This window comes from Brienomyrus brachyistius, chromosome 15 (assembly GCF_023856365.1).
Source record: "Brienomyrus brachyistius isolate T26 chromosome 15, BBRACH_0.4, whole genome shotgun sequence".
Classification (NCBI taxonomy): Eukaryota; Metazoa; Chordata; class Actinopteri; order Osteoglossiformes; family Mormyridae; genus Brienomyrus; species Brienomyrus brachyistius.
In genome coordinates, this window is record NC_064547.1 from 1,927,696 (window position 1) to 1,955,605 (window position 27,910).

Consider the following 27,910-nt stretch of genomic DNA (forward strand, 5'->3'; position numbering starts at 1 on the left):
ACTAAACAAATAGAATGTAAAATGTTTTGATTCCTCTTTCATAGCAGAAACATGGGAGGCACAAGCGCCGTCCGGCGTTCAAATACTTTGCTGGAAACAAATGGAGATCCATCACCCTCAAACAGATCACTTTATTACAAATTCAAGTCTCAGTTCAAACTTCGAGTCATAACAGATGACGGCTGAAACTCCAGTCAGAGTAGTGGGAGAGTCCCAGTTCTCAATGTCTCCATCCACCGACGGCCACAGAATGCTGGTTTCCCCAAAACAGTCCGCTAAAACTTTTTGCCTTTTCGCAATTTGTTGTCTCGCCATATGTGCTCCTTCCTCACTCTCTTCAAGTAGCCATGGCTGTCTGGGTCGAGCTCAGACAGCTTCTTTACGGGACCCAGATTTAACTGAAACAGCCTAAGGGAGGCGAAAAAGAAATCCTTTAGCATCAACCACTATCAGACCACTAATTTAATTCTCTTCTTTTTACACTGTGGTGCCTGATGAAACGGCGAAGCCAATTTGCATTTCCCAGCATGCCCCAGGAGCCTTGTAAACAGCCATCCATCTTAATGTATATAACTGTGCTACTACTGTGTGCATCATAATGTCCTGTTTAGTGTTTAATGTTGAATATAGAGTGTGTCAGGACAGTCAGCACAGTGGGCTGAGTGCGAGTGGTATGGAACCGCGTCAGAAAATTCAAGTCAGTTATAGGATATTTACATAGAGACACATTCTAGTGAGGATAAGTAAGCAGGTCAGACAGTGTCCCTGGAGCAAATGCCCCGCTCAATAGGCCCAACAATGAAATCACTCTGCCAACCCCGGGATTTGTACTAGTGACCTTCTATGGCCAGCAGTTTTACCTTTAATTCATTACTAGAGGATATCACTAATTCAATTCTAACTATAGTTAGAATGCAAATACTTGATATTCGAAATTAAGCTGCGACTAGTTATAATGTGCATTTCTGATATAAGGAATTCTATGCGAAAGTTAATATTCACATTACTGATGAGCCACACCGCGATGCAACCTGGCGCAGCGCGTCTCACCATGGTGGGTACTCCTCGGGTGGCCGCAGTGGAGGATCCAGACCCTGCTTGAAGATGTTCACCCCGACCGCGTGGCTGGTCAGATGCACAGGGTCCTTACAAACCTCGGGACCTTTCAGGGTTTCCTTCGTCATACCTTTGGATTTCCCCTTGGCAGCTGCAAATGATGCATGCATGCATTAATAACTGTGCATATGAAGCGTTTACATGGCCAAAATGTCATATCACAATATATTTGAATAGAATCACAATCCACGATATACATCACGATAATGCTTGTAGCATTATAATAAAACTTAAATTACACAAAGTACTGAACATATAAAAACTGACTTGTATTTTTTAAATATTTTGTAATACTGAAGCTTTAAAGGTTTTGAATACTAATGAACTTTTATCGCGTTTGTATGAACGGTATCCTCGCAGATTACAGTAGGCTGGTCCACGTCAGATTTCGGAATTCAAACCATTTCCACATAATCGATTTCTCGCGCATCAGCCTTGCCGCACGTTTATTTAGCCCAGAGGAAAATATTCTGTATGGTGGGTAAAATAAATCATGAAGAACCACAATTTGTACGCTAACAAACAAGACCGCAGTTGCCAACCAGATATCATAGCTAACAGCATCACACTGACAGCTAAAGAAAAACAAACACTACATATTTAACAAATCTAGCAGCTGTTTGGCAAACTTTACGCATATACAACTCGCTCAATGCGTATATTGAAAATAAAAACATGCAGGGTCCCAACGTGACGTTTTCATATGAAACCGATGAAAACCAAGGTCGCAACTGGTCAGTAATTAAACAACGAAGAGTCTCTGAAGCGACTGCAGATACTCCTAAAATTAGCTAAAAAAACAAAAGCTTACCAGCTTTCTTTGTAGCATAACCACAAGTCTGTATTCTGAAATTAAACGTGTGTGTAACATATTCGGATTTTTGTACAATGAACCTAAATTTACTAACAACCCCAGACAGTGCAGACATCTCCACACTCTCCTTCCACAATGTGCACACGACGTGGTGACGTGTTTCCGGCGACGAGAGTAGCTTTGTACTCTAGCGACCCCCAGAGCCGACCCCCAGCCATTGCAGTGATTTGCCTTCCGATTGGGTTGCATTTTTCCAAATGCTCCACTACCTTCGACAAAGAGACGTAAATCCGGCTGTCAGTGATTTTGATTAAACCCGGATTGCCTACACAGTTCTTTGAGACAAATTGCAAATTTGGCATTGCAATCGCCACTTCTCCATCTGGTACCACTTTGACTATATCTATATAGAGAAATACAATGTCATATCCTGCACCGGGCATCTCGTTACATCTGCAATGGATGCCTTGTGTTTATACCGTTCAGAATGGTGTTTCTGTAAGGAAAAGTACTCAGGATGCCCCAGAGTTCTGGGATGACAATTTGAATATAGACACTATGGTGGATTATGAAAATGGTGGAAGTCAATCTGACACTATATAAGGTGATAAGCACGTGGCCAAGCTAGCACATCTAGCCAGGGAAACGACTGAAGTCAGTATCCTGCTTTATCTCATCACCTACGTAGTTTTATTTTATTTTACTTCCCCTCAATTATTTTTCCCACTGGAACATTTGTCTGTGTACGGACAGGTTGATAATCCCTTGTCAGGCAAACATAATGAATTGAAAAGTTATCAATTTGAAAGAAAAAAAAGAGAAATTATATGAGAATGTCAATGTATTGGGTTGCACTTAGGACTTTTTACGTAGAATTGACCGTTAAATGATGGTAAAAGCCGGAGTACTGCCTCGTATATAAGTATTATTATGCGTACATTATGAGTACATGTACTTAACGATTGAAAAAGATTTGTACCCTCCGGTTTATACTAATGGCTCCTAACTAGGGGCCGCGGACAGCCGCGCGCATTCCCAACAGTAGATGGCAGTGTCCGTGTTAGCGTTGGTCTTCATCAGGCACATAAGATACTGAGGAGGAAGAAGAGTGGTAGCAAACGAAAATAATAATGGCCGAGTACGAGAATGTGCAGAAGGGATCGCTGAAGCTTAAAGGAGCTGGCGATATTTCGTCGGGGAAAAAGTAATTACTACATACCGTAATATCTTTGAAGTGCAGATACGTAACTGTCAGCATGGTTTCTGTGGCGGACTTGCTATAGAAATGTAGACCGAATATTTTGTGAAGCTGACTGACCGCGGTGTTTCTCTTCTCTCTGTATGTGTATATGTCATTTGGCGTCATTATAGGAAGAAAAAGAAAGACAAGGAGATGAAGCAGCGCTTGGAGCAGCAGATGATGACGCAGAAAGAAGAACCAGAGACGAAGAAAGGGTACATGGATAAAAGAACTCCAGCCCAAATGGCGTTTGATAAAATGCAGGAAAAGAGGGTAAGGTTAATGGCTGTATTCACGGATCGTCATTTTTGGTGCCAATAGTTGTATCTGTAGTACTTCGACTCGATCGCGACACTTTACCTTGACCTTGCTGTCAGCTGTAGTTTCATAATGACGATCCATAACCACTTCATTGTGATTGGATGGAATTGTATTGCAATGCGCATATATCGAGTTTTGCTGTAAGACTCCATTAAACTTAATGATAAGGTAGGGTTATCCATCCTTGGTTTACAATTATTACTTTTAATATGTTGATTGACGTATTCCTGGACATTTGTTTAAAATCACAACAATTTTATTGTCATCTACTACAGCAAATGGAAAGGATTCTGAAAAAAGCGTCAAAAACACACAAACGAAGAGTTGAGGTAAGAAATTCAAGTTGGAATAAAATTGATTCACTTGCGCATGAACCTCAAAGGTTATCGGTGGAAATACATTTATATTATTAAATTATTCTGTATTATTTTTTCAGGATTTTAATCGGCACCTGGATACCCTAACAGAGCATTATGATATTCCCAAAGTCAGCTGGACCAAATAAAAAGGAAGATTATTGGAGGCTTTGGAATAATCTGATGGAAGTTTGTCATTTCTATTTAGTTGTCTTGCAACAAAACAGCTTGGTTATGTAATTTTAGTTATTCTGTATATTGTCCATTGTAAGATGATTGCAAGAATGTATAAACATTTTATGCTTTGAGTGTGACTTTGTGAAATAAACTGACAATTGTCGTCTGACAATTTCACATGCTTTTTACTTTAAAAGAAACGTTTACTCATTGGTCACTTTATTAGGTACACCTGTTCAACCGCTCGTTGTAGCAGATATCTGAGTAGTTAATCATATGTCAGCAGCACAATACATAAACTCATATGAATACAGGTTAGGAGCTTCACTTAATGTTTATTTCGAACATCAGAATGGATTTTGGTACCAGAGGCTGATCAACTGGGATTTTAACACACGATCATCACTGGGCTGAAAAACAATATCTAGTAAGATGCAGTTCTCTGGACTGAAATGCCATGTTGATGGCAGAGGTCAAAGAATGGCCAGACTGGTTCAAGCTGATAGAAATGCAACAGTAACTCAAATAACCATTCATCATAACCAAGGAATGCAGAAGGGCATCTCTGAATGAACCTTGAAGCAGACGGGCTACAGCAGCAGAAGACCACACCAGGTGCCACTCCTGTCAGCTAAGAACAGGACACAGGCCACGATGGACATGGGCTCACCAAAATTGGACAATAGAAGATGGGAACAACATTGCCTGGTCAGATGAGTCTCGATTCCTGCTGTGACATTTAGCTAGTATCGCCAGAATTTGGTGTAAAAAACATGAAAGCATCCTACTTTGTATCAACAATTCAGGCTGCTGGTGGTCGTTTAATGGTGTGGTGGTTATTTTCTTAGCACACTTTTAGCTCCTTCGTACCAAGTGAGCATCGTTTAAATGCCAAAGCCTACTTGAGTATTGTTGCAGACCACCAGAGTGTACCCAGCATTTAATGGCTACTTCCAGCAGGATAACACACCCTGTCACAAACCTCATATCATCTCTGACAAGTTTCTTGAACATGACAATGAGTTCACTGTCTTCAAACGACCTCCATAGTTACCAGATCGCAATCCAACAGAGCACCTATGGGATGTGGTGGAACGGGAGATCATGACGGTGCAGCCAACAGATCTGCAACAACTGCATTATTGCACCATGTCAACATGGACCAAAGTCTCTGAGGAATGTTTCAGGCACCTTGTTGAATCTATGCTATGAAGAAGGTAGTTCTGAATCAAAAGGGGGTCCAACCTGGTACTAGCCAGGTACTTAATTAAGTGTACAGTGCCTATATTCTATATATCCTATTTAATCTAGTCTAGCCATAAGTTAAAATTATTGGTAAACATTTGATTTTTGTTCCAGTTTTTAAATTTCTAATTTTAATTATTTTTTAATATTATCTGTGATACCCGGCTCGTCTGCTCCTCGTGTGTGCCACGCCCTCTAGTTTCCCACGTGTTCTTCCCTGATCGTTTCCACCTGTGTCTGCTTATTTTAATTAAGTCATGTCCTATTTGTCTTGGTCTTGCCTGTTACCCTCGTCCGTCATTGCGTGAATTGTGTAGCTTGTGTGGATCTCTTGTGGTTAGTGTGGTGTCCATGTTCCCGGTATTCCAGTCCTGGAATAAACCCCAGATTTCCCCAGTTCTGCCTGGTCTGTGATCACCTACCCACATTCACCTGTTTGCCCATTCCCGAGCGTGACAGTTATCTTTCTAAAAAATTTTAAATTCCTCTGCCATATGCATGATAGTAAATGTTTAAATTATGGACAGTCTTAGACTGCTTAAAATGTTATACAAATATTTAATGAAATACTATGGCATAAATACAAAAATGACTCATCATGGTGACTAACATGATATGGGTATGACAAAAGGTTTCTCCCATTATTTCTTTGAAACAAAGCAGTGACATAAAGATAGCTTTTACAATATAGTCATATTTTCTTTATATACCCTTCTTTGGAATATGATACCCAGCCAGAAAAGGTGGTTCCTTTAGGGCAAAGCTGATTTTTCGCCCTTAGGTTTTTGGGTTGTGTAGAAAACTGTCAGACATATTCTATCAGTCCAGTAACATCAGTGCTTTTTGCTGCTGTCTATTGGGGGTGCAATGTTAAACGGCAGGCTGCAAAGCAATTTGACAGACGACCAACTCTGTGGTAGGCCTGAAACTGGATATAGCTGAGGCAGTGGTGGAGCGAAGAGTGATGTCAAAACTGCGTTTTGGACTACCATATTTCTTTGCTGTATTTATGTGAAAGACTGAGGATTGAGCACCCAGAAGAAACCCCACGACTACATGGGGAGAACATGCACACTCCACACACGTTACCCAGGCAGAAACTCGAACCACATCGCAGAGATGTGAGGCAACAGTGCCAACCACTGCATCACCACACCGCCCCCTGGTGCGTCATATATGCACAACTATATTAATTAAGTAACTTATCGGCTAAACTCGTTTATCTATGTTAGATTTACACTGGCCAAGCGTGTTTCTTTATGAGTTATATTTTTTTAAAACTGGAAATGTTGAAAACATAACAACACAGCTGCTTCCCGGAAGTAGACGTGCTTCGGCGCCGCGTCTATTTCTGGCTCCATTTCCGCTTCCGGCGCGTGATGCTGCCTGACATTTTCCTCCCGTTACCGCTGCTGCGCTGGATGCGTCCGTAGTACTTTTAGATGGGATCTCAGATTAAACAGTAACGTTGTATAGCATACCTTGATAAATCTGACGCTAGTCTTCTGTCTCTCACTCTAGTAAGTGTAGAGGAAGACAGGATGTCGGCCAGCGCGGTTTATGTCTTGGACCTAAAAGGCAAGGTAAGGAAGTAGCCGGAGGAGCTGTGATGGTGACACGGCGTCGGTAGCCGTTTCTGCTCAGCTCCGCTGTCCGTCACATATGCTGCCTCGTCATGAAAATGCCGCCAACTCGTGGCTTTGTCTCACTTTTTAAATGAGGTTTTTGAGAGAAGTGGTGCGCCTCTGAGGTACTGTAATAGTCCTCCTTCGAGAATCCAGGGATATCTCCCCATGTTCGCTACATACAAGTTTATAGCTAGCTAGTCATTTAGCTTAACAGCTTAAGCGTTTACGTTCAATCTTAATTAGCTGTTTACATACACATTACTGAAACATACCAATCAATGAGACCATTTGCAAGAAATAAGTAATATTAAACAAGTAAAATTAATAAGTAAATGGGAAGTCAAATCGTGCTTGCGGTTTCTAAGGAAATGCTTATTTGCGCAGCTTTTGTCTGTACTCTTCTAAGAAGGCATAGTCACAATACCTGAGCTTTAAAGAAACGGATCGGTTCAATTTCATCACGCCGAACCTGAGAGAGTCAGTGCAGTTAGAAGTCAGGTTAGAAATGTGATCTTGTATGGAACCGGGTGACGATAACGTCATTTCCGAAATGTGACATTTTCTCAGTAGCCGGAGCGGATGGGATGTAGTTAGCTAAAGAAACCTTTATCTTTATGGCTTAAGACATGCCGATGAAATTAATAAATGCCTTGAGTTACATTGCGGAACAGTAGTGACACATTGGAGAAGTTGCCTGATTTAAAAGTTAACCGATTCTAAAACATATAAGATATCAAAACCTTTAGATATGTTTTTATTATTGTTATTGTTATTATTATTTTTGTGGTTCCCACATGAAGTTCTTACAATTCTTCTGGAGAGTACTCGGATATCTATAATTTGAAAAATTCTGGAAATTTGTTTTTATGGTAATGTAAAATATATTGTAAATTCTATAGTGTTAGTTTAAAAGTAATAATGATATCAATGTTACTACATTTACGTTAGTGGGTGGTTATCAGACAAAGCTGAAATACACCTTTTGTTTTGACCCCATATTGCCCCCACACAGGTCCTAATTTGTCGCAACTATAGAGGCGATGTGGACATGTCCGAAATCGAGCATTTCATGGCCATTCTCATGGACAAGGAAGAGGAGGGAACCTTGTCCCCGATCCTGGCGCACGGTGGTGTTCGCTTCATGTGGATCAAGCACAACAACTTGTACCGTATCCTAACACTGCTGACACTGCATGTGATGTGTGAAGTGACGTGAGAGTGCTGGCTAGGTGTGTCACACAATGACATCGTTTGGGGATTTCAGAGTTAATATGTCTATCTGGTTTGGACTTTATAGCGGTGCTTTGGTGAATCCAAGAAAAGAAAAGTTACAAATTTTTCCAATATACTTGTTAGTGTATGTCTCTAAAATAGCGTGTGTGTGTGTGTTTATTCCTGTTCTGAATTTGTTGCTGGAAGATAGCTGGATGGATGGAATACCTAGTAATATTTCAGATTTCTCCACTGCATTCTGTAGGCCGTAGTCTTCATCAAGCCTCTGTCGGACATAGCTAATAGCTAACATTTTTACATAAGTACCAGCAATGTCTGTTTTTCCTTTAACTTCATTTTAAATCAGTTGTTGCCACATCGAAGAAAAATGCTTCTGTATCCTTGGTGTTTTCCTTCCTCTACAAGATAATCCAGGTGAGCAGAGCTCATGTGACGATACTTTCTTGGAACTTTCTAGTTCAGAAAGTCCATAGGTAAATTTGCTTAAATAGTAGACAATTATGTTTTATTCATTTAGCTAATAGTGTTAGAAAATGCAGAATGGGGTTCAGTGCAGGTCACAATACATATGATGGTGCACATCAGTGTATTCAGAACTACAAAATGTTTGCAAAGCATTCATGCTTGTTGAAGTTTTATTTGCTTGGAATTTTTATTTGGGTCTGTCCCCCTCTATGGCCTAAAGGTTCAGTCACTTTCCTGTTTAGCATGATCTGGGACATAATCACCCTCATTTCTCAAATCATTTATTTTTCTGCTTACTGATGCATGGTTTAGGCTGCTCTCTGTAGCTTTATGACTTAAGGATCATATTTTAACCCAGCTTGTGATCTTGTATTTACTTGTTTATTACTGTCTTACTGCAGTAGGACAACACAAGAGAAAACAAAAGCTATTTTAGTAAAGAAAAAGCCGTGACATAACAACCAGAACCACAGGCATGATTCCTATAGCAATACTACTTTTTTTATTCTCCAATTGATTTATGTATAATGTTTTCTATTCTAATTAGACAGACAAAACAGGCACACATGACTGGGCAAGGAGCACAAGGCACAGTGGGTTTATGGAGGGTTAAGCGTGTGATGCGGATTTCACCATAAGTAGTGTCCGTGCAGACAGTGCATGCAGTCCCGATTGTCTGCTTGCATCCGTTGTGTCTACTGCGCATATGCAAGGAATCAGTAGAGCATTACTAGGTGTACCCAGTAGGTGCAGTCTGCTGGAATATCATTGCTGCTTGCGTGTGCTGACCCTGACTATATGAACATGGGAAAATGACTGTAGGCATAAATCCACGCGCCCGGCCGTGCGGAAACCGTAACGGCACACGGACAAATGCAGTATGAACTGTGCTTTAGAAGTCTGATGGATTGCCGTGATACACAGGTGTTCTCAGAGTACTTCAAGGAACTGGAGGAGGAGAGCATCAGGGACAACTTCGTCATCATCTACGAGCTGTTGGATGAGCTGATGGACTTTGGTTACCCCCAGACCACAGACAGCAAGATACTGCAGGAGTGAGCTTCCGTGACTCTCTAAGTTCAGACCCTTGCTGGCTTGTCCCACCTTTGCCCACAAGTTGTCTTCAGACAGTTCCTCTAGATGTTTTGTTTGTATCTGTCTAGGTACATCACCCAGGAGGGCCATAAACTAGACACTGGGGCACCGCGCCCCCCTGCCACTGTCACCAATGCCGTGTCCTGGAGGTCAGAGGGCATCAAGTACAGGAAAAACGAGGTCTTCCTGGACGTCATCGAGTCTGTTAATCTTTTGGTAGGGGCCTTTTTGTTCAGTACCGGAAGATTCTGTCCCCTCCCCCTTCCTGCGCATTAGAAAGCAGAACAGCCCCCCACATGCCTTCTTAGCCCCCTTGAGCCTTGATGGCCAGCTGACCCCGTCTTCCTCCGCAGGTGAGCGCCAACGGGAATGTGCTCCGCAGCGAGATCGTGGGCTCCATTAAGATGCGTGTCTTTCTGTCGGGAATGCCTGAGCTGCGCCTAGGCCTGAACGACAAGGTCCTGTTTGAGAACACTGGCCGTGAGTTCACATTTGCTTTATACTTTGTACTCATTTTTCCTCTCTGTGAATGCAAATGAAAGCGGCAGCCAATGCCCTGTTCTATGAATTAGTAGGGGTAGCATTAGTATACTGTACTGTAAATGTGCTAGTGTGAAAAATACTCGCTATGCGATTCTGTACTCTATTTTTACATCAAACATTTGTTTTTTTTAAAGGTAATGTATTAAAGTGTTTTGGGAGCATGACTGGGGTCATATTTAGGGTTTAAACTATAAAAATAAGCTGATATGACCATTTTTAGTGAGTCTACCAAACATCCGCGAATGGTCCTCAGTCGCAACGGGTTCTGGAAGCAAACCTCGCCAATGTCCGAGGTCTGACTGTACATCTCCCTGTCATCCTGGCTGGCTGATGTCCACAGGAGGGAAGAGCAAGTCTGTGGAGCTGGAGGACGTCAAGTTCCACCAGTGCGTGCGCCTCTCCCGCTTCGAGAACGACCGCACCATCTCCTTCATACCACCAGATGGCGAGTTTGAGCTCATGTCCTACCGCCTCAACACACATGTATGTACCGTAATGATGGGGGGGACGGGGGGGGGGACGGTGACTGGTTAATGGCGTGTGCGTGTGTAATGGGCGTTTGTGTAGCAGGTGAAGCCCTTAATCTGGATCGAGTCGGTGATTGAGAAGCACTCACACAGCCGCATCGAGTATATGATCAAGGTGAACATCTCCGCCATTTCCACTGTCAGGGCACTCGCTGCTTTGGTAGGATGTGCTGCCCCACCACCCATAGACCGATAATCTTCCTTGAGAGACTTCCTCTCTGTCTGACCATGTCCTGTACATGTAAAAACGCAAGGTGCCCTATGCTGACCGTGTCGATTTGCTTTCGACTGCATTGATTTGATTTATCACTCTGTGCAGACCGATGTAACGCAAACTATGATCTCCGCCCATTCCATAGGCCAAGAGTCAGTTCAAGAGAAGGTCGACTGCCAACAACGTGGAGATCCATATCCCCGTCCCCACTGATGCAGACTCGCCCAAGTTCAAGACCACGGTGGGCAGTGTGAAGTGGATACCAGAGAACAGTGAGATAGTCTGGTCCATCAAGTCGTTCCCGGTGAGCCTCAGCCTTACGGCAAGAAATCAACGCCCTGTGCTGTTTGTTTTTGCCTTGAATATTGAGCACGACTATTTAGAGAAACAGGATGTTTGTGTCTGAAGCTACTTCATTTGTTCATCTCCAATACGTTTTTCCTGTGGCTTTCGTCAGTTCCAATTTCCAAATGTAATTTGCTGGAAGCTTTGACAGTGGTGCTGTCCCTCAGGGTGGTAAGGAGTACCTGATGCGGGCACACTTTGGGCTGCCTAGTGTGGAGGCAGAGGACAAAGAAGGAAAGCCACCCATCAGTGTGAAGTTTGAAATCCCTTACTTCACCACTTCTGGGATTCAGGTAGGTCCTGTAATACCCTACTCAACCACTAGGCGGGTTGTCTTCTCCAATTCCGTAGAGCCTCACTCTGCAGTAAGATGGCGCTCTTGGTTCACCAATGACCAGAGATTTGGTTCTTAGGGTATTTTGTTAGATCTCTGGTCAACTCAATCTCTGATGGTGATTCGAGGGAATTAAGATCACAGTCTGAAATGAACGTACTGCAGACGTAAAACAGGGCCACGTTTTCTGGAAATTTAAACGTTTCTTGTATTTTCCACCATAAAGCAATTCTGTTGTAGGACACAACCACTGAGAAAAAGATGTAGGTGATGGATGCCTAGGTTTGCCTGCCGTGACATTGTAGGTGTAGGCAGGGGTGCCGGGGGACCTGATAATCTCAGTGGAGTCCTTTCAGAGAATCGCGGTGCTTTCTGAATCGGGAAGCTGAAATGTTGCTTCCTCGGTCGCGGGAGACTCCTGCTGTCTGCACTCTGGCCAGGTTCCCGGGAGGCGTAATCAGCCTTCCCATCTACTGCCAGCGATCCAGCGCTCTCAGAGGAAGAATGAAAGGAAAGTCTTTTCATTTACGCTGGACTGAGGTCTCCCTGCAGCATTGTTTCCAATTTCCTGGTTTACAAAGAAGAAAAAACACACCAGCGAGGAAATTTCAGGCTTCATCAGAATGTGCTCTTAACTTTGCCTCCCCCAGCAGTAAAATTACCAGAAAAGAGTGAGGACCTTTTAAAGAGCGAGTTGATGTTTAATGGGCACTGTTCATCTGGCCTGCTGTTGAAAGGCCGCTCTCAGATACATGCCATAGCGAGGTTGTATTAGCGTCACATGCTAACATGGCGCTATTTTCCTCAGTTAACGATATGATTGCACATCTCTGAAGAGCATCTTCGCAGCCTGATGTTGGTGGCAGGTTTTGTTTGCACGCTTCCTCCTTTCTTCGCAGTAATTCCTAAAAACGACGTGCACACTGGTTTCCATCTCTTCCGTCCTCGTTAATTATCTGCTTGCTTTGGTGCAGATTAGCATCTCACGCTAGCGTCTCCAGTCTTCACCGATGGACTGCTGCGGAATTGAGCGCGCATATATGCGATGGCGCATTGGCAGCGCCGCGTGCCGCGCAGCACTTTTTGCGTCCTCTCCGATGTTTGCGACTTCGCAGTCCCACAGGAAGGCAGTGATGTGCTGCCGATTGGATGTGAGAAGACAGAGTACTTTTCCTTCTAGAATGATGTACTCGTTATGTTCAATTTTTTAGTTTTTCATCCTAAACTCGATTGACATCCATTGAATATTAGACATCCCACACGGAACTGAGACTCAGAAAACCACATTAGATTCGAATTTCTCAGTAGATGAGGAAGTTTTCACATATACGGAACATTTTTTAATCAAATAGAGCTGGCCGCTGCTCTTCCTCCTCTCATTATGATGTAGTGTATATTCACATCTGCTGAGTTCATTGAAAGGTTAGTACATCTTATTAACAACACATGGTCCAGTTAGAGTTTAGTTAAGCAGTTTATCACCTTTACCAAAACAGCGGCTCAGATGTACGCCGGGTGAGAGCGTCAGCGAATGGCTGTTTCATCAGAATTAAACTTTCACCCACAGTGAGGTGTGGGGGGGTCACCAGGCATTAAAAAGAGACGCTGGAGCCCAGTTTGGTCAGAAAATATGTAGTGGTGAGTCTGACTCAGAGAGCTTGTGTTCTGGTTAATTCTGATCCCTTTGATGGGTCAGCAGCACCGATCAGGGTTTCAGTTGTGGCTTTATAGCTGCCGCTCAGAAGCACTCGTGAAGAGAAGCCATATGCGGAGTCCAAACCATGCGACAATGCACTGCACCACATGCATTCCTTGTGGTGTGTGGGGAGCTGCACACTGCAGTCACTGAGCTGCTGACAGTGCCAGCCTGCTGGCCATTGCTGAAGTCTGTTTTCTCCCGTTGTTATAGCAACTTTCTGTAAAAGAGTACAAATAGGATCTTCCCAGGTAGCGCGAGCAAGCCGCCCCCCGGAGGCAGTGATTAAAATGACGTCTCTGCTGAAGTTTCGGTGCCGTCACTTTACCTGTTTTCAGTAGATTCTCAAGTGGCTCATTCCAGGAGGCAGAAATAGCTGTTTTTCGCCTGTAATTGCGACTCCAATATCCAATCGCACGCTGTCAGCTTTGACTGCTGAAATGTCAACTAATTTCCAGGGACCTTGGGCTCACACTAATCTCCATTCTGTACCAAGAAGCTTCGGCATGCACCTGTAGACTTTTCCGGTCTGCGTGTGACGCGCATGATCTCCTGACCCCTTTATGCCCTCTGCGTGTGACACGCATGAGCTCCTGACCCCTTTATGCCCTCTGCGTGTGACACGCATGATCTCCTGACCCCTTTATGCCCTCTGCGTGTGACACGCGTGATCTCCTGACCCCTTTATGCCCTCTGCGTGTGACACGCATGATCTCCTGACCCCTTTATGCCCTCTGCATGTGACACGCGTGATCTCCTGACCTCTTTATTAAGTTTGTTAATATTTCTAATGAAATCACTGATTATCGGAGTTGCGTGTGTGCTTCTCTGCAAAGGACCAAACGGTGCAGATACCTTCGTGGAAGGAGATGGTTTCTCCTTCACCTCCTGGATTCCCTAACCCTAACCCTGTATCTTTGAGCGAACAGAGCGATTTTGCTCAGTGAGGCAGAGCGATCTGCCAGTGGCTGGGGCCCTGAGACGGTCTTGGCTTAAATGACACGGCCGATGCATGCCGCACACACTGCCCAGGTGATGACGAGGGCGTTCAGCATGCGTGCTGCGCAGTCGCTCTCCTCTGCATCGTATATCGTAGACGGCCGTGATTGGCGTGCCCAGTGCCTGGTGCCCGGCCGCGTGCGCGACCTCATAAAACGCAACAACTGACTTTCTTGGGAGTGGCAGTGTTGTGAAAGCGGCATTGTGGTGCCCTCGTGCGCTTCCTGCACGGCTTTCAGCAGGACGACCCCGGACGTGTCCACAGGGGCCCCGCCCCTCCTCTTACCCCATCTGCGCTTCCTCTGCATCTCCATTAGCCCAAAGCTCTGATTTATCACCCCTATCCCCCCGGATAAAATATTTGCTTGCTGAAATAAAAATTTCACGCATATTGCCAGTGATTCAGCAGCCCCAGTGCTGGTCCGGCTGAGCTGCGGGGGCCCAGAGTTGTTTACAGACTATCAAGTTTCGGTTTAGCTGTAGCAACCATTTTCTCTGTTGCCAGCTGTATAATACAAATGCTGCCCTTGTTCTGTTTTTATTAGTTTTTTTATATGGTCTCTAAATACTTAGAAAAGCAGAAATTAGAGGTAACAGCATAATAACTGGCTGCAACATATTTATGTGTTTTAAAACGTTTAATATGCTTGAAAGTGATTTTCTGGCAGTTTTGTTTAGCAAAATTAAACTTTTAAGGAACTTTGTCCCATGATTCAGTGCAGAAGATAATCATAGTAAAATTGTTGCACGGATAACAAAATTGAAAGTTAAAATGTCTTCATGGAAATTTCATTTTCTGTCAGTCTGTTAATATTTGATCTGCGTTTTAGCTCGGCAATGTGAAACATCGAGCAGGAGATCCTTATCTTTCATGAGGACGGATGGCAGTTGGCTTGCCTAGTAACCTCCTTGTTTAATAAACTTAATTGACACTAATTGCAAAAATATAAAGTGCAGTTTATTGTAAATGACCATTCGCAGCAGTTTTCCCCCCATAATTATAAATTAGATTTGCTTTTTTTTCCCATATTATTGCATGTTTTTCAGCTTATGCAATGCATTGCCACGTGTGGAATAAGTTGTAATTTCACAAAGAAATTATGCAATGTTTTCTTTCTTTCGCCCCTGCAAACTCGGTTGTAGTTTCACAAGGAGATGGGAAAGAAGCACACGTTTTCTAACTAGTGAAAGGTGCCATTTCCTCAATTTCTATTAATACCTGCAGTTTCTTAACTACTACTTCTTCATATGTTTTGCTTTGCGGTACAAATTTCCCATGGTTTACTGGCACTGGTTCTGAGGGATGTCCTGAGGGCATTGGCCCTAGGGCCCGTGGAGTGAAATCAACGTTGGTGCAGGTCCTGCCAATACAGCCTGTGCTGATGTGTGGGTGAAAATGACAGGTGCAGTGTCCTATACTGTCCATTGGACAAGCATGCAAGTGTGGGGAAGCAATAAAAACGGCTGATAGGGTGTTGGGTTACATCTCTAGGTGTGTGGAGTTTAAGTCAAGGGAGGTGATGCTACGATTATATAATTCCTTGGTAAGACCCCACCTAGAATATCGTGTGCAGGTTTGGTCACCTTACCTTAAAAATGACATTGCTCCCCCGGAAAGGGCGCAACGTAGGGCTGCGAGAATGATTCCTGTTCTTAGAGGAATGTCTTGTGAGGAGAGGTTAGCTGAGCTGAATCTGTTCAGCCTCGAGCAAAGGAGACATAATCCAGGGGGTACATGATCCAGATATATAAGATTCTAACAGGTCGGGATGCTGTTCAGCCAAATGGCTATTTTAATATTAGTTTAAATACTAGAACTCGTGGCCATAAGTGGAAATTAGCGGGAGAACATTTTAAAATGGATTTGAGGAAGCAGTTCTTTACACAGCGTGTAGTTAGAGTATGGAAGAGTCTTCCTGCTAGTGTAGCGCAAGCTAAAACCCTGAGTCCCTTTAAATCAGAGCTAGATAAGATTTTAACAGCTCGGAGCTATGTTCAGTTCTCCCCAGACGAGCTTGATGGGCCGAATGGCCTCCTCTCCTATATAAATTTCTTATGTTGTCATGTTCGTGCAGCGTTTGGCACACGCCGTTATTAGCGGTCTGGGGTGACTTTGGTCAGAATCCACAGCGGACTTGACCATATAAGGCGAGAGGGCCAGCTGACATGCCCTTCCCACCCTAAAACTCCTGCATCACCTTTCAGGTGCGCTACCTGAAGATCATTGAGAAGAGCGGGTACCAGGCCCTGCCGTGGGTGCGATACATCACGCAGAACGGAGGTAAGGAATTCTGCTCGGCATCCCCCCCCCCCCCCCCCCCCGCCCTTGTTGCTGTTTAATCATCACTTGTTGTCGGTACTTGGCTAATGTAGCATCCGCAGCTACATAACTTAAGCTATTTGTCATGTGAAAATCTGATGATGGCTTCATCAGTACTACCTCTGTTCTGCTGTTTATTACTGCTGTAAAAGTCAGTTTATGCGATTAAAAACGTTGCATTAGTCATTAAAGCTAAGCTTCCCGTTCTTATTAAGTGCCGTCAGCTGTTTTGATATGGGCTTGTATCAAGGATTAAACTGAGTAGTAAATTAAAACATTGAATCTGAGTTGGACGTTGTTCAGTAAATCAGATTTGTTAAAACTGTCTGAGTTACTGAGTTAGCTGAATGGACAGGCTTTTTATTTTTGTCTATGCTGAATCCACTTGTTGAATCATTAATAATCAGTGTTTGTATTGATAATCCATCGTTTTAAAAAAGGACTTGGCGTCATGATGAACATTTCGCATGACCGATTGTGCTTTGGTTCAGACGTTTCCAGAGCTTCCTCGGGCCCCTGATCTACATGTGCAACCGAGATCTGTGAACTTTTTTTAGGAACAAAAATCACTAAACTGGCACATTCACATTCAATGTATCCTTTTTCTAATGCCATCTGAACCCAGCACTAGCTGTTCGAATTGTGGAATGTTTGTAGTTTCCATTCGGGAAACGTGCAAACAGGTCCTTTAAAGTCTGTCCTTTCACAGCGCGCTGTAATTTACGACGTGTCTGCATTCTTGAATACTGTTGTATTATTAAATGAAGGAAATAACATGCCGGCCGCAGAGGTGTGTGTGGCACAGAACTGGCGATTCTGAGGAGGCCTTTAAGTGCCTGGCTGTGACGCTGCTGCTGATCTTGTGTCTGAGCGCTCTGTCTGCAGCCTCGGTGCTGAGCTGGAGCACTGTGCTCGCGCCTCTCCTTGTTTCGCTTTTATTAGAATCCTCATATCACAATAAAACAGCTGTTTTCTCACAATGTTCTTTTCCAGTCTCCGCCCCCGTCACAGACAGCAATCGGCAGCTGTAAAATTCATGTTTCTTAGGCCGCTTAGTGGCAGTAAAACGGGCCATTTTGTGCTGGTGCTGTAGGTGAAATGTGAAAGTCAAAGACTTTAATAAATTATTTGTGGGTGGTCTGCTTGGAGAAGTCGAGAGTAAGCGCCCGTTTCCCTTTGGTCCCGCTGAAGCTAGGGGCAGCGGGACGCGGGCCTGACTAGGTAGAGATGGTGGGTAAAATCCAAAACGCAGATTTAAGACATTAAGGCCTCTATGCCTGGCCTGTTGAATTGCTGTGGGATTAATCCTGCTGGATTGTATGTAAACGTGGGAGAGTTTGAGCAATGCACCCGTCTGAGAGCAATGAGAACTCCTTCTGCTGAACGCATTATCTTACACCCCCACCCCAGCACGTGATTTCTGAGCACTGTCTTGATCCAGTTATCTGTGCAGATGGCTAAGGAGAGCGCAGCCTGCCTCTGATTGGCAGGAAGGAAACGTCCAGACCGGATCGTTGTTCTTGGCTTCTTGGGGCCAGCTGTCCCACCCAGAACAAACGGCCTGCGCATGAATTATGCCTGTGAATGCAAAAATGCAAGCCATGTCCACAAGGCCGACGTATTAATCGCATACGATATCGACGAAAGGAAAGGATTAATCTTGGGAGGTCGCTTCTTGACAGGAAGTTTTGTTTTGTATTCTGGCCGGAGAGGTTCCATCTCCGATCCAAAGAACTGCTTCTCTTTTCTTTCTCCATGTTTCCTTTCTGTTTAGTTTTTTCTCCCCCCCCCCCTCCCCCCCTGATTGCCCAGCCGTATCTGCTCACACTTTACGTGTCAACACAAGACAGTCGTCCTGACAGCTATTCGTTTTTCTGCTAGCTGGGAAAACCGGCACTTTGTAGGGTGACTGACTGGCTGAGGAACTACAGTGAAAAACCGCTGCCTGTCAAAGCTTTGTGCTGTTTGATTGCAGCCGATGGCTTTTTTAATCCTGCATTTGACTGCAGTCTTTTCTTCAGCTCGCCTGTAATTAGAGATGTGTGTGAGATAGTGTGACTAATGAGCCGAAAAACAAGAGGTCACATGCAAATATTTCACATTTATGCTAAATGTTTTTCACAACGAAAAGGATAAAACGAAAGTGCATGGAATGCACTGGAACAGACTGCTGGCCTACATTGGCACTGCAGAAAGACCCTGCCCTTGAGAGACTGAGCTGGGATCAGTGGATGACTCAGCGGCAGCCCTGAGGGATGCAGCAGCTACGCCTTGGCTCCGAACCGTTTGTGTCAGTTAGCTCTCGTGTCAGTGTTATTACGAGTGTGTCGAGCAGCTCAGGAATGCACGAGGGGGAGGGGGGCAGGAATATTTTCAATCTGCCCCTAATTAAATCAGTGTTTTACAGAGCTCTCCAGAGGCTAAGAACACTTTCGGCTAAAATGAGAAGTTTAACTTGATGTCCGCAGCCATTCAAAAACTTTTTGTCAGATTTCTGTGGTGAATCCGGTGGAGTTTATCACATTATAGTGCAGTCTGTATTTCACAGCACCACTGTACACAGCATGTAATATGCAGATATGCCTCCAGCTCAACGCATCTGTCAGTGGGTGTGCAAAATATTTTAGATTCCCCCCCCCACACATTCTACCTGCAGTAATCTCTGAAACCATGTGAATGATATGGAAATTCCCATTTGCTAAGCTTCATTGGGTCATGTGTTGACAGTACATGTCACACCTTAAAGTCCCTGGTGTTTCATTTATATATAATATATACATATATATATAAAATATATATTTTTTTTATCTTGGCCAGTTAGACATTAATTAAAAGCTCGAGCTGTTCTCCCCTGCTAATCTGAAAGGGCTTGTTTCTCCCTGAATTCACTGTCGTAGTCATGACCCCCCCGAAGGCGTCCAGGCTTCCTGCCAGTCCCACGCCGTGTCTGGTGGAGGTCTGGTGACAGTCCTGCGCATGTGACGCTGCATGATTTCTATGCCGTATTTTCAGTCCTCTGCGTGGTACAAGGTCTGAATCCTGATCTATGTTTCTGTGTCAAATCGCTGCGGTAGGTACGGCGTAGCCACGTAGCCTACCTCACACTAACCCCCCCCCCCCCCCAGAAATGTAACTACGCATCGCGGCAGCCTCATTGTAACAACTGTGATTAAGTCTGCTTGGTAGCGTCACAGCGTGCATGAATATCTCGTGCGAAAGCAGCAGCAGTGGTAAACTTTACACTGATTTTTAAGTGCGTACGAGTTAATCTTGAAAAGGATCAATCATTAAGATGGCAAAGCTTGCCAAATCTTGTTTCCAGTAACAGAGTGGAAATGTTTTAGCAAAACTCACCACGCACAGTCATATAGTGTTTTTGGTGATGTAATTGCAGAGTGCCACAGACACACCAGCACACAAGTATTAATGCTCACAATGGCCACTTGCATAGGAGACCTACCCTCAGTGCTAACTGCTAAGCACCACCTGTAAACCATGTGGTCCATATTTTCCATATTTCGTACAGTTATTTAAAACCCACCCTAAATTGCACTGTGAGACTGTACCTCCCCCCCATCTTTTTGATGGCAAAGAATATAGGGAGGACAGAAGAAAGATAGGGTATCATTAGGTGTTTCGTAATACCACATACGTAGCCTGGAATATATTTTTTTTTTTACTGTAGTGTGATAATCAGACTCCAGTGATGTCCTGCATCCCGTGGACTTAAGCAGTATCTGCAAGATGCATGCTAATTAAAACACCTTCACCGTAAATAGCTAATTATACATAATTGTGTATAATGACTATTGTGTCGATTTTACTGCGCACTTGTTATGAAAGGTGCCCTGTTTTATCTGACGGCAGGCGAAAACAATGCGCGACTGGTTGGTCGCATGCAAAGAGATTTGATGCATTTTGTGTGATGCGCAGTGTTTTGGCCAGAATGCTTAAGGGGAAGGAAGGCAGAGAGGGACCCAGGGCTGATTTCATTTATGCTCTGGCTGAAGCATTTATCAGCGCAAATATTTGTCTTGGGGGAAAATGGATCACCCTGAGTGTGCTGTTATTTCCCCTCATTTTTTCATTGAGTACGAGACAAACAGCGACGATTCCAGCATCGACTTAATTGGCCGAAAGCTGCTGACATTTTGATGGGGAAATGTTTTTTTAAAAAAAGCATAATCCGCATGTCTGGTGATGGGCCCGTTTTGACTGAAAGCTACATGTACAGATGTGAGAGATTTTTTGCATGTTTCTTGCTTTGAGCAAAGGAGTGAGTCATTCTGTGGACAGACAGTGTTTACTCTCTTGGTCGCTGTGTTTTTTTTTTCTTGGGCAAAGTGAACAAGGAATGTTCAAGTTTGCACAGATTAACATCAATTAAAGAAGGAAACTGGCAGTGACCACATTTAATTGCTGAATTCGGAGCAGAACCTTTTATTTCTTTGTCTTTTAGTCTTTATTCGAGCGCCTGATCCTGGCCGGTTCTGCCGGTAAATAACGTACATAAAGGAAAGCAACAGCTGCTTGAAGACAAACGAGTACTTTGCTGTAGCCGAATTAAATTTGAATGATTTGAAAATAAAACGTACAGGGTTTAAATTTTATTCTGTGTGGCATGGACGTGTAGTGGTATGTAATTAGGTGTGGTAAATATGCATTAGTAGTTCTGAGATGCTGTCAAGTCGAGGCTGACTCCTGGCCACTGTGTAGTAGGTCTTCCTCCATAACGTTCTTCATATCATCTCCATGCTTCCCAGTGGAATCTTTATTGCTGTGCTGATTGATTTAAGGAGACGTATTAAGAAATATCAGAGTGATTTGGTGAAGGACATTCGGGTAAAACGTTTAAATCTCTTCAGTGCATTTTGAAAAAATGTTCAGTTTGAGGTATGCGCACTATTTTCTCAGTGCCCCAGAGGTCCCCTAGCAACCACACAAACTTTGTCCACTACGGACTCCATTCTAATCACTCTAATGTGGATGTGATTTAAAAGCCAATGAGAACCAGACTCCTCTGGCCTCCGCTGGGAACGAGAGTTTCGTCAGTTTGTCAGAGTATTCTATACTGTTCCGTTTCCATGACAAACTTCTCTTTAATGATTTTTTTCCCCCCAGTATGGAGGCTGTCCAGCCACTAACTGTAAGCTTTGGAGGGACCACATTAAACAGATGTTACCACTTGTTTAGTCAAGTCTTAAAGCATTTCTATTGCCATGAGTGTGACGCACTAAACAAGCCCATACAATTTTAATGTAAGTTTCTTCTTTGTCTGTCACATTTACCTCAGAGTAAACTTTTTAAGATCCAAATGTGCAGAATGGATATGAATTACATTTGAGCGTTAAACAAAAAACGTTTTATTGCAACCTGTATTTACAAGGATTGCAGCAAAAGATGGTCAGATGCAGCCGCATAAACTCATGTGCTGTTTTGGGGAAAGTCGAGGGAAATGTTAAGTAATCCTGCAGTGGGATCTGCAGCTGTAGGAGACGTCTCTGCTAGGGGGTCTGCTGAAAAGGGGGCGGGGCCAACATGGCGTACGGTGATGTGGACCTCGCAGAAACGCAGTCAGCCAATGGTGAAAATTGTGCTTCTGACCAAAGACCAAATAAACCGAGGAAATATTTGTTTTACGTCGCTATGCAAAATAACCGTTTGCATGATTTGGTGCGCTCAATAAATACAATATATACTATGCATGTGTAAAATATATGCATAATATATGCACAGGCCATGTTGATGTATTAATGTGCGAAATTCAGCAACAGTAATTCTTACTTTTGGTCTTGTGGTTCACTGACTTGCTGACCCTAGATAAACTAAGAAGTGTCTTTGTTTGACAGGCAGCGGTGCGTTATTACGGTAACCGTTTCTTGCTACTGAGCTGGCCCAGTAATGCAGCACATAACGTTGCGTTTGAGGCTATGCGTGCTCATGCCCCGTGCTCCGCATAACGGATTGGGAAAGACTCGGCGTGCGATGACATGGGCAGCGAGGCAGAGTGGTCGCCTGGCTCACTGTTAGTCACCGCCATGAAGGGCCGGAGGCTCTGTGATGCCATCTTCCCATCTGGCATTTTGTTTACTTCTCTCTTCACCTTGTTTGGTACATAGCCTTGGTATTTATTCATCGATCTTTATGGGCTTGGCCCGACTTTTGTCTCGACATCTAGCTGATGTTGAAATGTTGGTTATCAGGAAAACTGGCACAACAGAGATTATTTCATAGTGTTTTACACCTTCACGCGGTCGACAGGTGTGCATGATTATCCATGATCGAAAACTTTTCTCTGCTCAATAAATGCCAGGTGTCAAACAATACATATTCCAATACTTACTATACTTCCTTGATTGTACATCCTTTCAGAATAAGTTTTTCCTGTTATAATTATTTGGGAACATTTAAAGCAGTCATCACACATTTTAGATACATTCATAATGCATTACAATGTATTCATAAAGTATTATATTATGCATTATGAATGCTGTAGGAAGCTCATTAGATATCTTCATAATGCATTATAATGGTCAGTATAAGCCATTATAATGTATTATGGAGGTATTTATAGTGCAGTATAGATGACAGCTTCGTAGATGCCAATTTTGAGGACATTGGCACATAATGTGCATTTTGCATGCAACTAGGATTCTCTAAATATTTATAGCTGTACGGCTTTCACTCTGTCCCTAGAAATAGAATTACTTAAACTAAAATATATCAAATTTATTTAAAAGACTGTATATGTAAATAAAATAAATGTATAAATCAAAAATATATAAAAACTAAATTGAAATATCTTTAAATTAAATACTAATAAAACCACAATGAAAAATACAACTAAATAGGTTTTGAGAAAAATTTAAAATAATATAAAAACAAAATTTAAATATCGAAACTATAGTAACACTGGTATAGATGCTGGAACTTTGCTGGCAACTAAAATGTATTAATTTTGTGGTCCATGTTCAGTAGCTGTTGAAAGTGGAATGTGCCATTGGCTAAGGTCACATTTAAAATAAGCCGGTACCAATTATAATACTACTATACTGTACCTCCTGATCTTTTGTTATGCTGGGACATTTTAATTGTTGTGTTTTTATATATTCTTTTGTGAACGGTTAATTAAATATGCAAATTTCTATTCTGTTTTACAGATTACCAACTCAGAACACAATAAGAGAAGCAAGAAGATTAGGCAGATGACGGACGTTTGTGATGTACATATTTAAGAGAAATGTTTGCGTGTCATGACCCTAGAGAAAAAAAAAATTGATGCGATAATTCCATTCGTGTTTAGCACTCTTTGAACCAGTAAGCTACACTGTACCTCAGATTTTGCTCTCTCAACAACAATACCAGATGTAGCTTAGTTCCAATAGTATTTTCAGACTTAAACTGTGATGCAGGGAGCCGCTGTGCTTAAGGACAGTCAGAAGGGCAAAGGAAATCAATGTACAATTTAAAATAATTTAAGTCATTACATTATAACTTGTGAAGGAGACTTGCAGTTGTCCAGGACATGCTGTTTAAATAGGTCAATTTCAATGGCTCACTTTTTTAGTATTTCTCTTTGACCAAGTACAATGCAGTTAAGAGTATTACAGTGGTGTGTTCATGTGCACAAAACAATGTTTGCATCTAAGTAATCTGCGTCTAAGTAATATAAACGGCTGAATTATTTTGGCAATCCAGTGTCAATTATGTTTGCGAACATGTCATTTAATGAACTTCTGTTTTATGTCAGTTTTGCAGAACTATCTGGGTCTTTTTTTTTATGCTTTTTTTTTTTATTATTATTCTGATAGCTTTATGTCACAAAAGGCGATTTTACGCCAAGTCCCACCATTAAAAGGAGCGTTCATTGCAGTATTATTGCTGAGGGTGTTGGAATGGAAGGCCGACCCACACTCCTGTCATGCCACCAGAGTCCGAAGTTTTATTCCTATTAGCTTGCAGATGTGGAAAAACTTGCTATAACATTCAAGTAATTAAATGAAGCAAGTGTCTGGCATGTGAAGCTCTGCTTGGAAGAGTGACAGGGAATCTGCTCTTATGAAATATCTCTTGTCTAGGTCAAAAAGTCTGTAATTAAATTTGAGAAGTAAATTAAGTTGTAGTGCACGTTTGACCATGACTGAAGTCATAGTCTGCGTCATTGTGCCAGGAGGTGTTAGTCGTACGTTTACCTCTCCCTCGTTTTTGTGCATTTTGCTAAGCCAGTATGCTTTTTTGTCCTCTTTATCATTTATGGAGCCGGGGTGTGTCTCATGTACTGTAATACGTTGAAAAACCATTTCAAGAGAATAGAAGCAGATGTTAGCGTTAAGATCCACTTACATCTCCTGACATGCTGCCAAACCAGCAATTTATTTTTTTGGGGGTTGTAAAAGTAAAAAGAAGAATGTTTGTTTACGTTTCTGTAAGGCACCTCTCTCTCCGACCAAAATGCACCACTGAAATGCCATCCTGAATTTATCACCCAGATTTCATAAATTTTTTTCAGAAACGTTAATGCCAAATAAAGAAAAGGACTTGTCACTTTAAAATGTCATCGCCTGACAGTCCCTTCCACACCGGCTTCCCTCCTGGATATTTGATCGCTCTTTAAGTGGTTATGACACATGATTGATGAGTGGCGATGGTTGGTATATCATATGAACGTCATGTTCAGACCGGCGCGGTAATGAAACTAACTGCTAAAACTGGTTGTCTTTGTTTTGGAGGGGTTGCGTAATCCTGAAGCAATCGAACGATCCTGCAGACCGGGAGAAACAGTGTTTCCTTTAAACTCTTTCTAAAGACTGTGGCCCAAGTTTCACCTGTATGTGGCCTGTATCGTACGCTGCAATTGTTAAATTTACGTCATTGTCGAAGTAATTTTCCGTGAATAATTTGTAGGAAGAAAAAGATAGAAACGATGCTTTCAGGAGCAAAAGTGTCACTTTCTGCCATGTAACTACTTAATCATTGTAAGAATCATTAATGACCAAGCATGCATTTGGTATGTAAGCATTTCATTAAAGTAGTTTTCTGATAAACCTTAAATGTCTCTCCTGATTTGGTGTTTGCAAAATCAAGATATCTGCATGATCTCCTCCTAGCTGATTTGTGTAATACGTTATATAACATTCTGCTCATGCTACCAAAGCAGCACTGACCTGTTGAGGCCTGGACTCCACAAGACCTATGTCCTGTGCTATCAGGCACCAAGGCGTTGGCAGCAGATCCTTTAAGTCCTGTAAGTTGCGAGGTTGGGCCTCCATGGATCGGACCTGATTGTCCAGCGCATCCCATAGATGCTCAATCGGAGTGAGATCTGGGGAATTTTGGGGCCAAGTTAACACCTCAAACTCTTTTTCATGCTCCTTAAACCATTCCGGAATAATATTTGCAGTGTAGCAGGACGGATTATCCTGCTGAAAGAGGCCACTGCTATCAGGGAATACCATTGCCATGAAGGGGTTTGCAGTAATGTTTAGGTAGGTGGTATGTAGCAGAGTTACACCCACATGAACGCCGGGACCCAAGGTTTCCCAGCAGAACATCACCCAGAGCATCACACTGCCTCCGCCGGCTTGCCTTCTTCCCATAGTGCATCCTGGTGCCATCTCTTACCCACATATATGATGGACACCCAACTGACTGTTCACTTGCCTAATATATGATGCCCCCCCCCTTGACAGGAGCCATTGCAACAAGATAATCAATGTTAATCACTTCACATGTCAGTGGTTTTAATGTTATGGCTGATCACTATAGATGGGTCACAGTTTAAAGATTTGGACACATATATTTGGCTTTAAGAATTACTGTAGTCTTATATAACATGTTATACAGATATGCTATTTGATGCTTTGCCTTACGATACTCCAGCTTTACAATGGCGTAACAATGCTGCACGTTTAGTAGTCATCAAATCTTGAGTGTTGATTGGTTCCTGGGCTGGCCATATGTCGTACAATTCTTTCTGTTGGGACGATGGCAGCATTCATTCAGTAGCAGCAGACTCTGTAGGTGCTCTCAGCAGTATGCACATCTCATCCAGTGTTTATTATCGTATCATACAGTGTTTATTACTGTATCATCCAGTGTTTATTACGTATCATAGTGTTTTTTATGTGTTTAATTGTTCTTCCGAAGCCCGTTATGTCAATTAAATACCCAAGTGTTTCATATGTCAAATCGTATTCACATTCCACTTACAATATTTTCTGCTTACGACTGGTTCATCTGAACATAATCCCATCGTAAGTTATGCAGCATCTTTACTCATAAGGCAATCTTTTTTCTTCATAGTAGGGGAAACTACTTCATTACTCTGGCTACTGTCTCTTCCACTGCGAAATGGCACCCACAGGAAGATGTTCTGGATTATCGCCGCCTTAAACCTCTTCTCCATTGTTGTCTGTGATGGGGGGGATGGGGGGGGGTTCAGACCTGGTAACATCAGCAGTTTCTTGTAAGTGTTCTGTTTCACTAGACTTCATGTTTCTCTGCGATGTGCTGCAGCTTTGCAAGGTTAGTATCTGTTTGTAAACAGACTGCAGTACATGTCTCACTCGTAGTCTGTGCTTTGGGCGTGTTTACGATGCTACACCTGTGATCGGAAGGTTGTCTGCCCAATCCCAGGGTCAACAGAATGATTTTACTGCTTGGCACCTGAGCGAGGCCCTCAAGCCCAATTGTTCTGGGTACTAGCCGACGTCACCTTTTCAGTTGCGTTAAAATACAGCACGTGCTAAATGAGGCTTATATGTATGGTTTGCTAGCTTAAATCTTTATAGGTGCTTTTAATATGTGTGTTTTATTCTCCTTAATATTTTTTTGTGAAAGATAAGGGTCAATTAATGATATACCGTATAATGTGGGGTTATCTGAATTCAGGTGCTGCTTTGCGTGTGTGATTCACATAATCGTACTGAGATCAGCGTGGGTTCAACAGTCTGTTGGCCTGATTGTAGAAGAATACCAAAGCATCTTTCAATCAGCTGGCTGATAAGGGTGTGATAATTGTACTGATAAAGACAGTGTTCTTTTAAGCTCAGCCTGATGTGCTTTGCAGTGACATGGAAACCGCTCATGCAGACACGCATCAACAGGCTTGACCCCCTTTGAAACCGCCATCCCTTTGAGGAGCTAAAAGGAAGACATTACCTAACCGGGGACAACTGGTAGAGCAGGAAGCTGGGAAGTGGCAGTTTGTTCCTGATTTGGCAGAAAACGCGTGCAGCTTCGC

The 27,910-nt window shown here is 42.9% G+C and overlaps 3 protein-coding genes across 4 annotated transcripts; 2 read left to right on the forward strand and 1 right to left on the reverse strand.

Annotated features, from left to right (window-relative positions):
• Nucleotides 1-111: 111 nt before the first annotated feature.
• On the reverse strand, nt 112-2,083 carry mrpl54 (mitochondrial ribosomal protein L54). Its single transcript, XM_048976629.1, has 3 exons — nt 1,928-2,083; nt 1,051-1,207; nt 112-408 (listed from the first exon to the last, which is right to left on the reverse strand). Exons 1-3 carry the CDS (start codon nt 2,043-2,045, stop codon nt 276-278), a joined length of 408 nt encoding a protein of 135 aa, XP_048832586.1. The 5' UTR covers nt 2,046-2,083; the 3' UTR covers nt 112-275.
• Nucleotides 2,084-2,981: 898 nt separating this feature from the next.
• On the forward strand, nt 2,982-4,198 carry fam32a (family with sequence similarity 32 member A). The gene is made up of 4 exons (XM_048977539.1): nt 2,982-3,134; nt 3,302-3,443; nt 3,767-3,820; nt 3,928-4,198. The coding sequence occupies exons 1-4, from the start codon at nt 3,061-3,063 to the stop codon at nt 3,994-3,996; spliced, it is 339 nt and encodes a 112-aa protein (XP_048833496.1). The 5' UTR covers nt 2,982-3,060; the 3' UTR covers nt 3,997-4,198.
• Nucleotides 4,199-6,624: 2,426 nt separating this feature from the next.
• Nucleotides 6,625-25,719, forward strand: ap1m1 (adaptor related protein complex 1 subunit mu 1). 2 transcript variants are annotated; one of them, XM_048976887.1, is made up of 12 exons: nt 6,625-6,852; nt 7,910-8,066; nt 8,477-8,544; nt 9,520-9,650; nt 9,759-9,906; nt 10,044-10,170; nt 10,574-10,716; nt 10,801-10,875; nt 11,120-11,278; nt 11,487-11,612; nt 16,554-16,629; nt 23,829-25,719. In XM_048976887.1, the coding sequence occupies exons 1-12, from the start codon at nt 6,811-6,813 to the stop codon at nt 23,849-23,851; spliced, it is 1,275 nt and encodes a 424-aa protein (XP_048832844.1). In that variant the 5' UTR covers nt 6,625-6,810; the 3' UTR covers nt 23,852-25,719. The 2 variants fall into 2 exon arrangements, with proteins under 2 accessions (XP_048832844.1, XP_048832845.1); XM_048976888.1 differs by having other exon boundaries at nt 6,626-6,852; nt 10,804-10,875.
• The last annotated feature ends 2,191 nt before the right edge of the window (nt 25,720-27,910 follow it).

Bases quoted from the DNA above. Each gene is read 5' to 3' on its own strand.
- mrpl54 (XM_048976629.1), bottom strand. From the start codon at position 2,045: ATGTCTGCACTGTCTGGGGTTGTTAGTAAATTTAGGTTCATTGTACAA. The intron at 1,208-1,927 runs GTAAGCTTTTGT...CATCATTTGCAG, and splicing joins TTATGCTACAAAGAAAGCTG to CTGCCAAGGGGAAATCCAAA. The intron at 409-1,050 runs GTGAGACGCGCT...CGCCTCCCTTAG, and splicing joins CCCGAGGAGTACCCACCATG to GCTGTTTCAGTTAAATCTGG.
- ap1m1 (XM_048976887.1), top strand. From the start codon at position 6,811: ATGTCGGCCAGCGCGGTTTATGTCTTGGACCTAAAAGGCAAG. The intron at 10,876-11,119 runs GTGAACATCTCC...CCCATTCCATAG, and splicing joins GCATCGAGTATATGATCAAG to GCCAAGAGTCAGTTCAAGAG. The intron at 11,279-11,486 runs GTGAGCCTCAGC...GCTGTCCCTCAG, and splicing joins GGTCCATCAAGTCGTTCCCG to GGTGGTAAGGAGTACCTGAT.
- fam32a (XM_048977539.1), top strand. From the start codon at position 3,061: ATGGCCGAGTACGAGAATGTGCAGAAGGGATCGCTGAAGCTTAAAGGA. The intron at 3,135-3,301 runs GTAATTACTACA...GCGTCATTATAG, and splicing joins GATATTTCGTCGGGGAAAAA to GAAGAAAAAGAAAGACAAGG. The intron at 3,444-3,766 runs GTAAGGTTAATG...CATCTACTACAG, and splicing joins ATAAAATGCAGGAAAAGAGG to CAAATGGAAAGGATTCTGAA.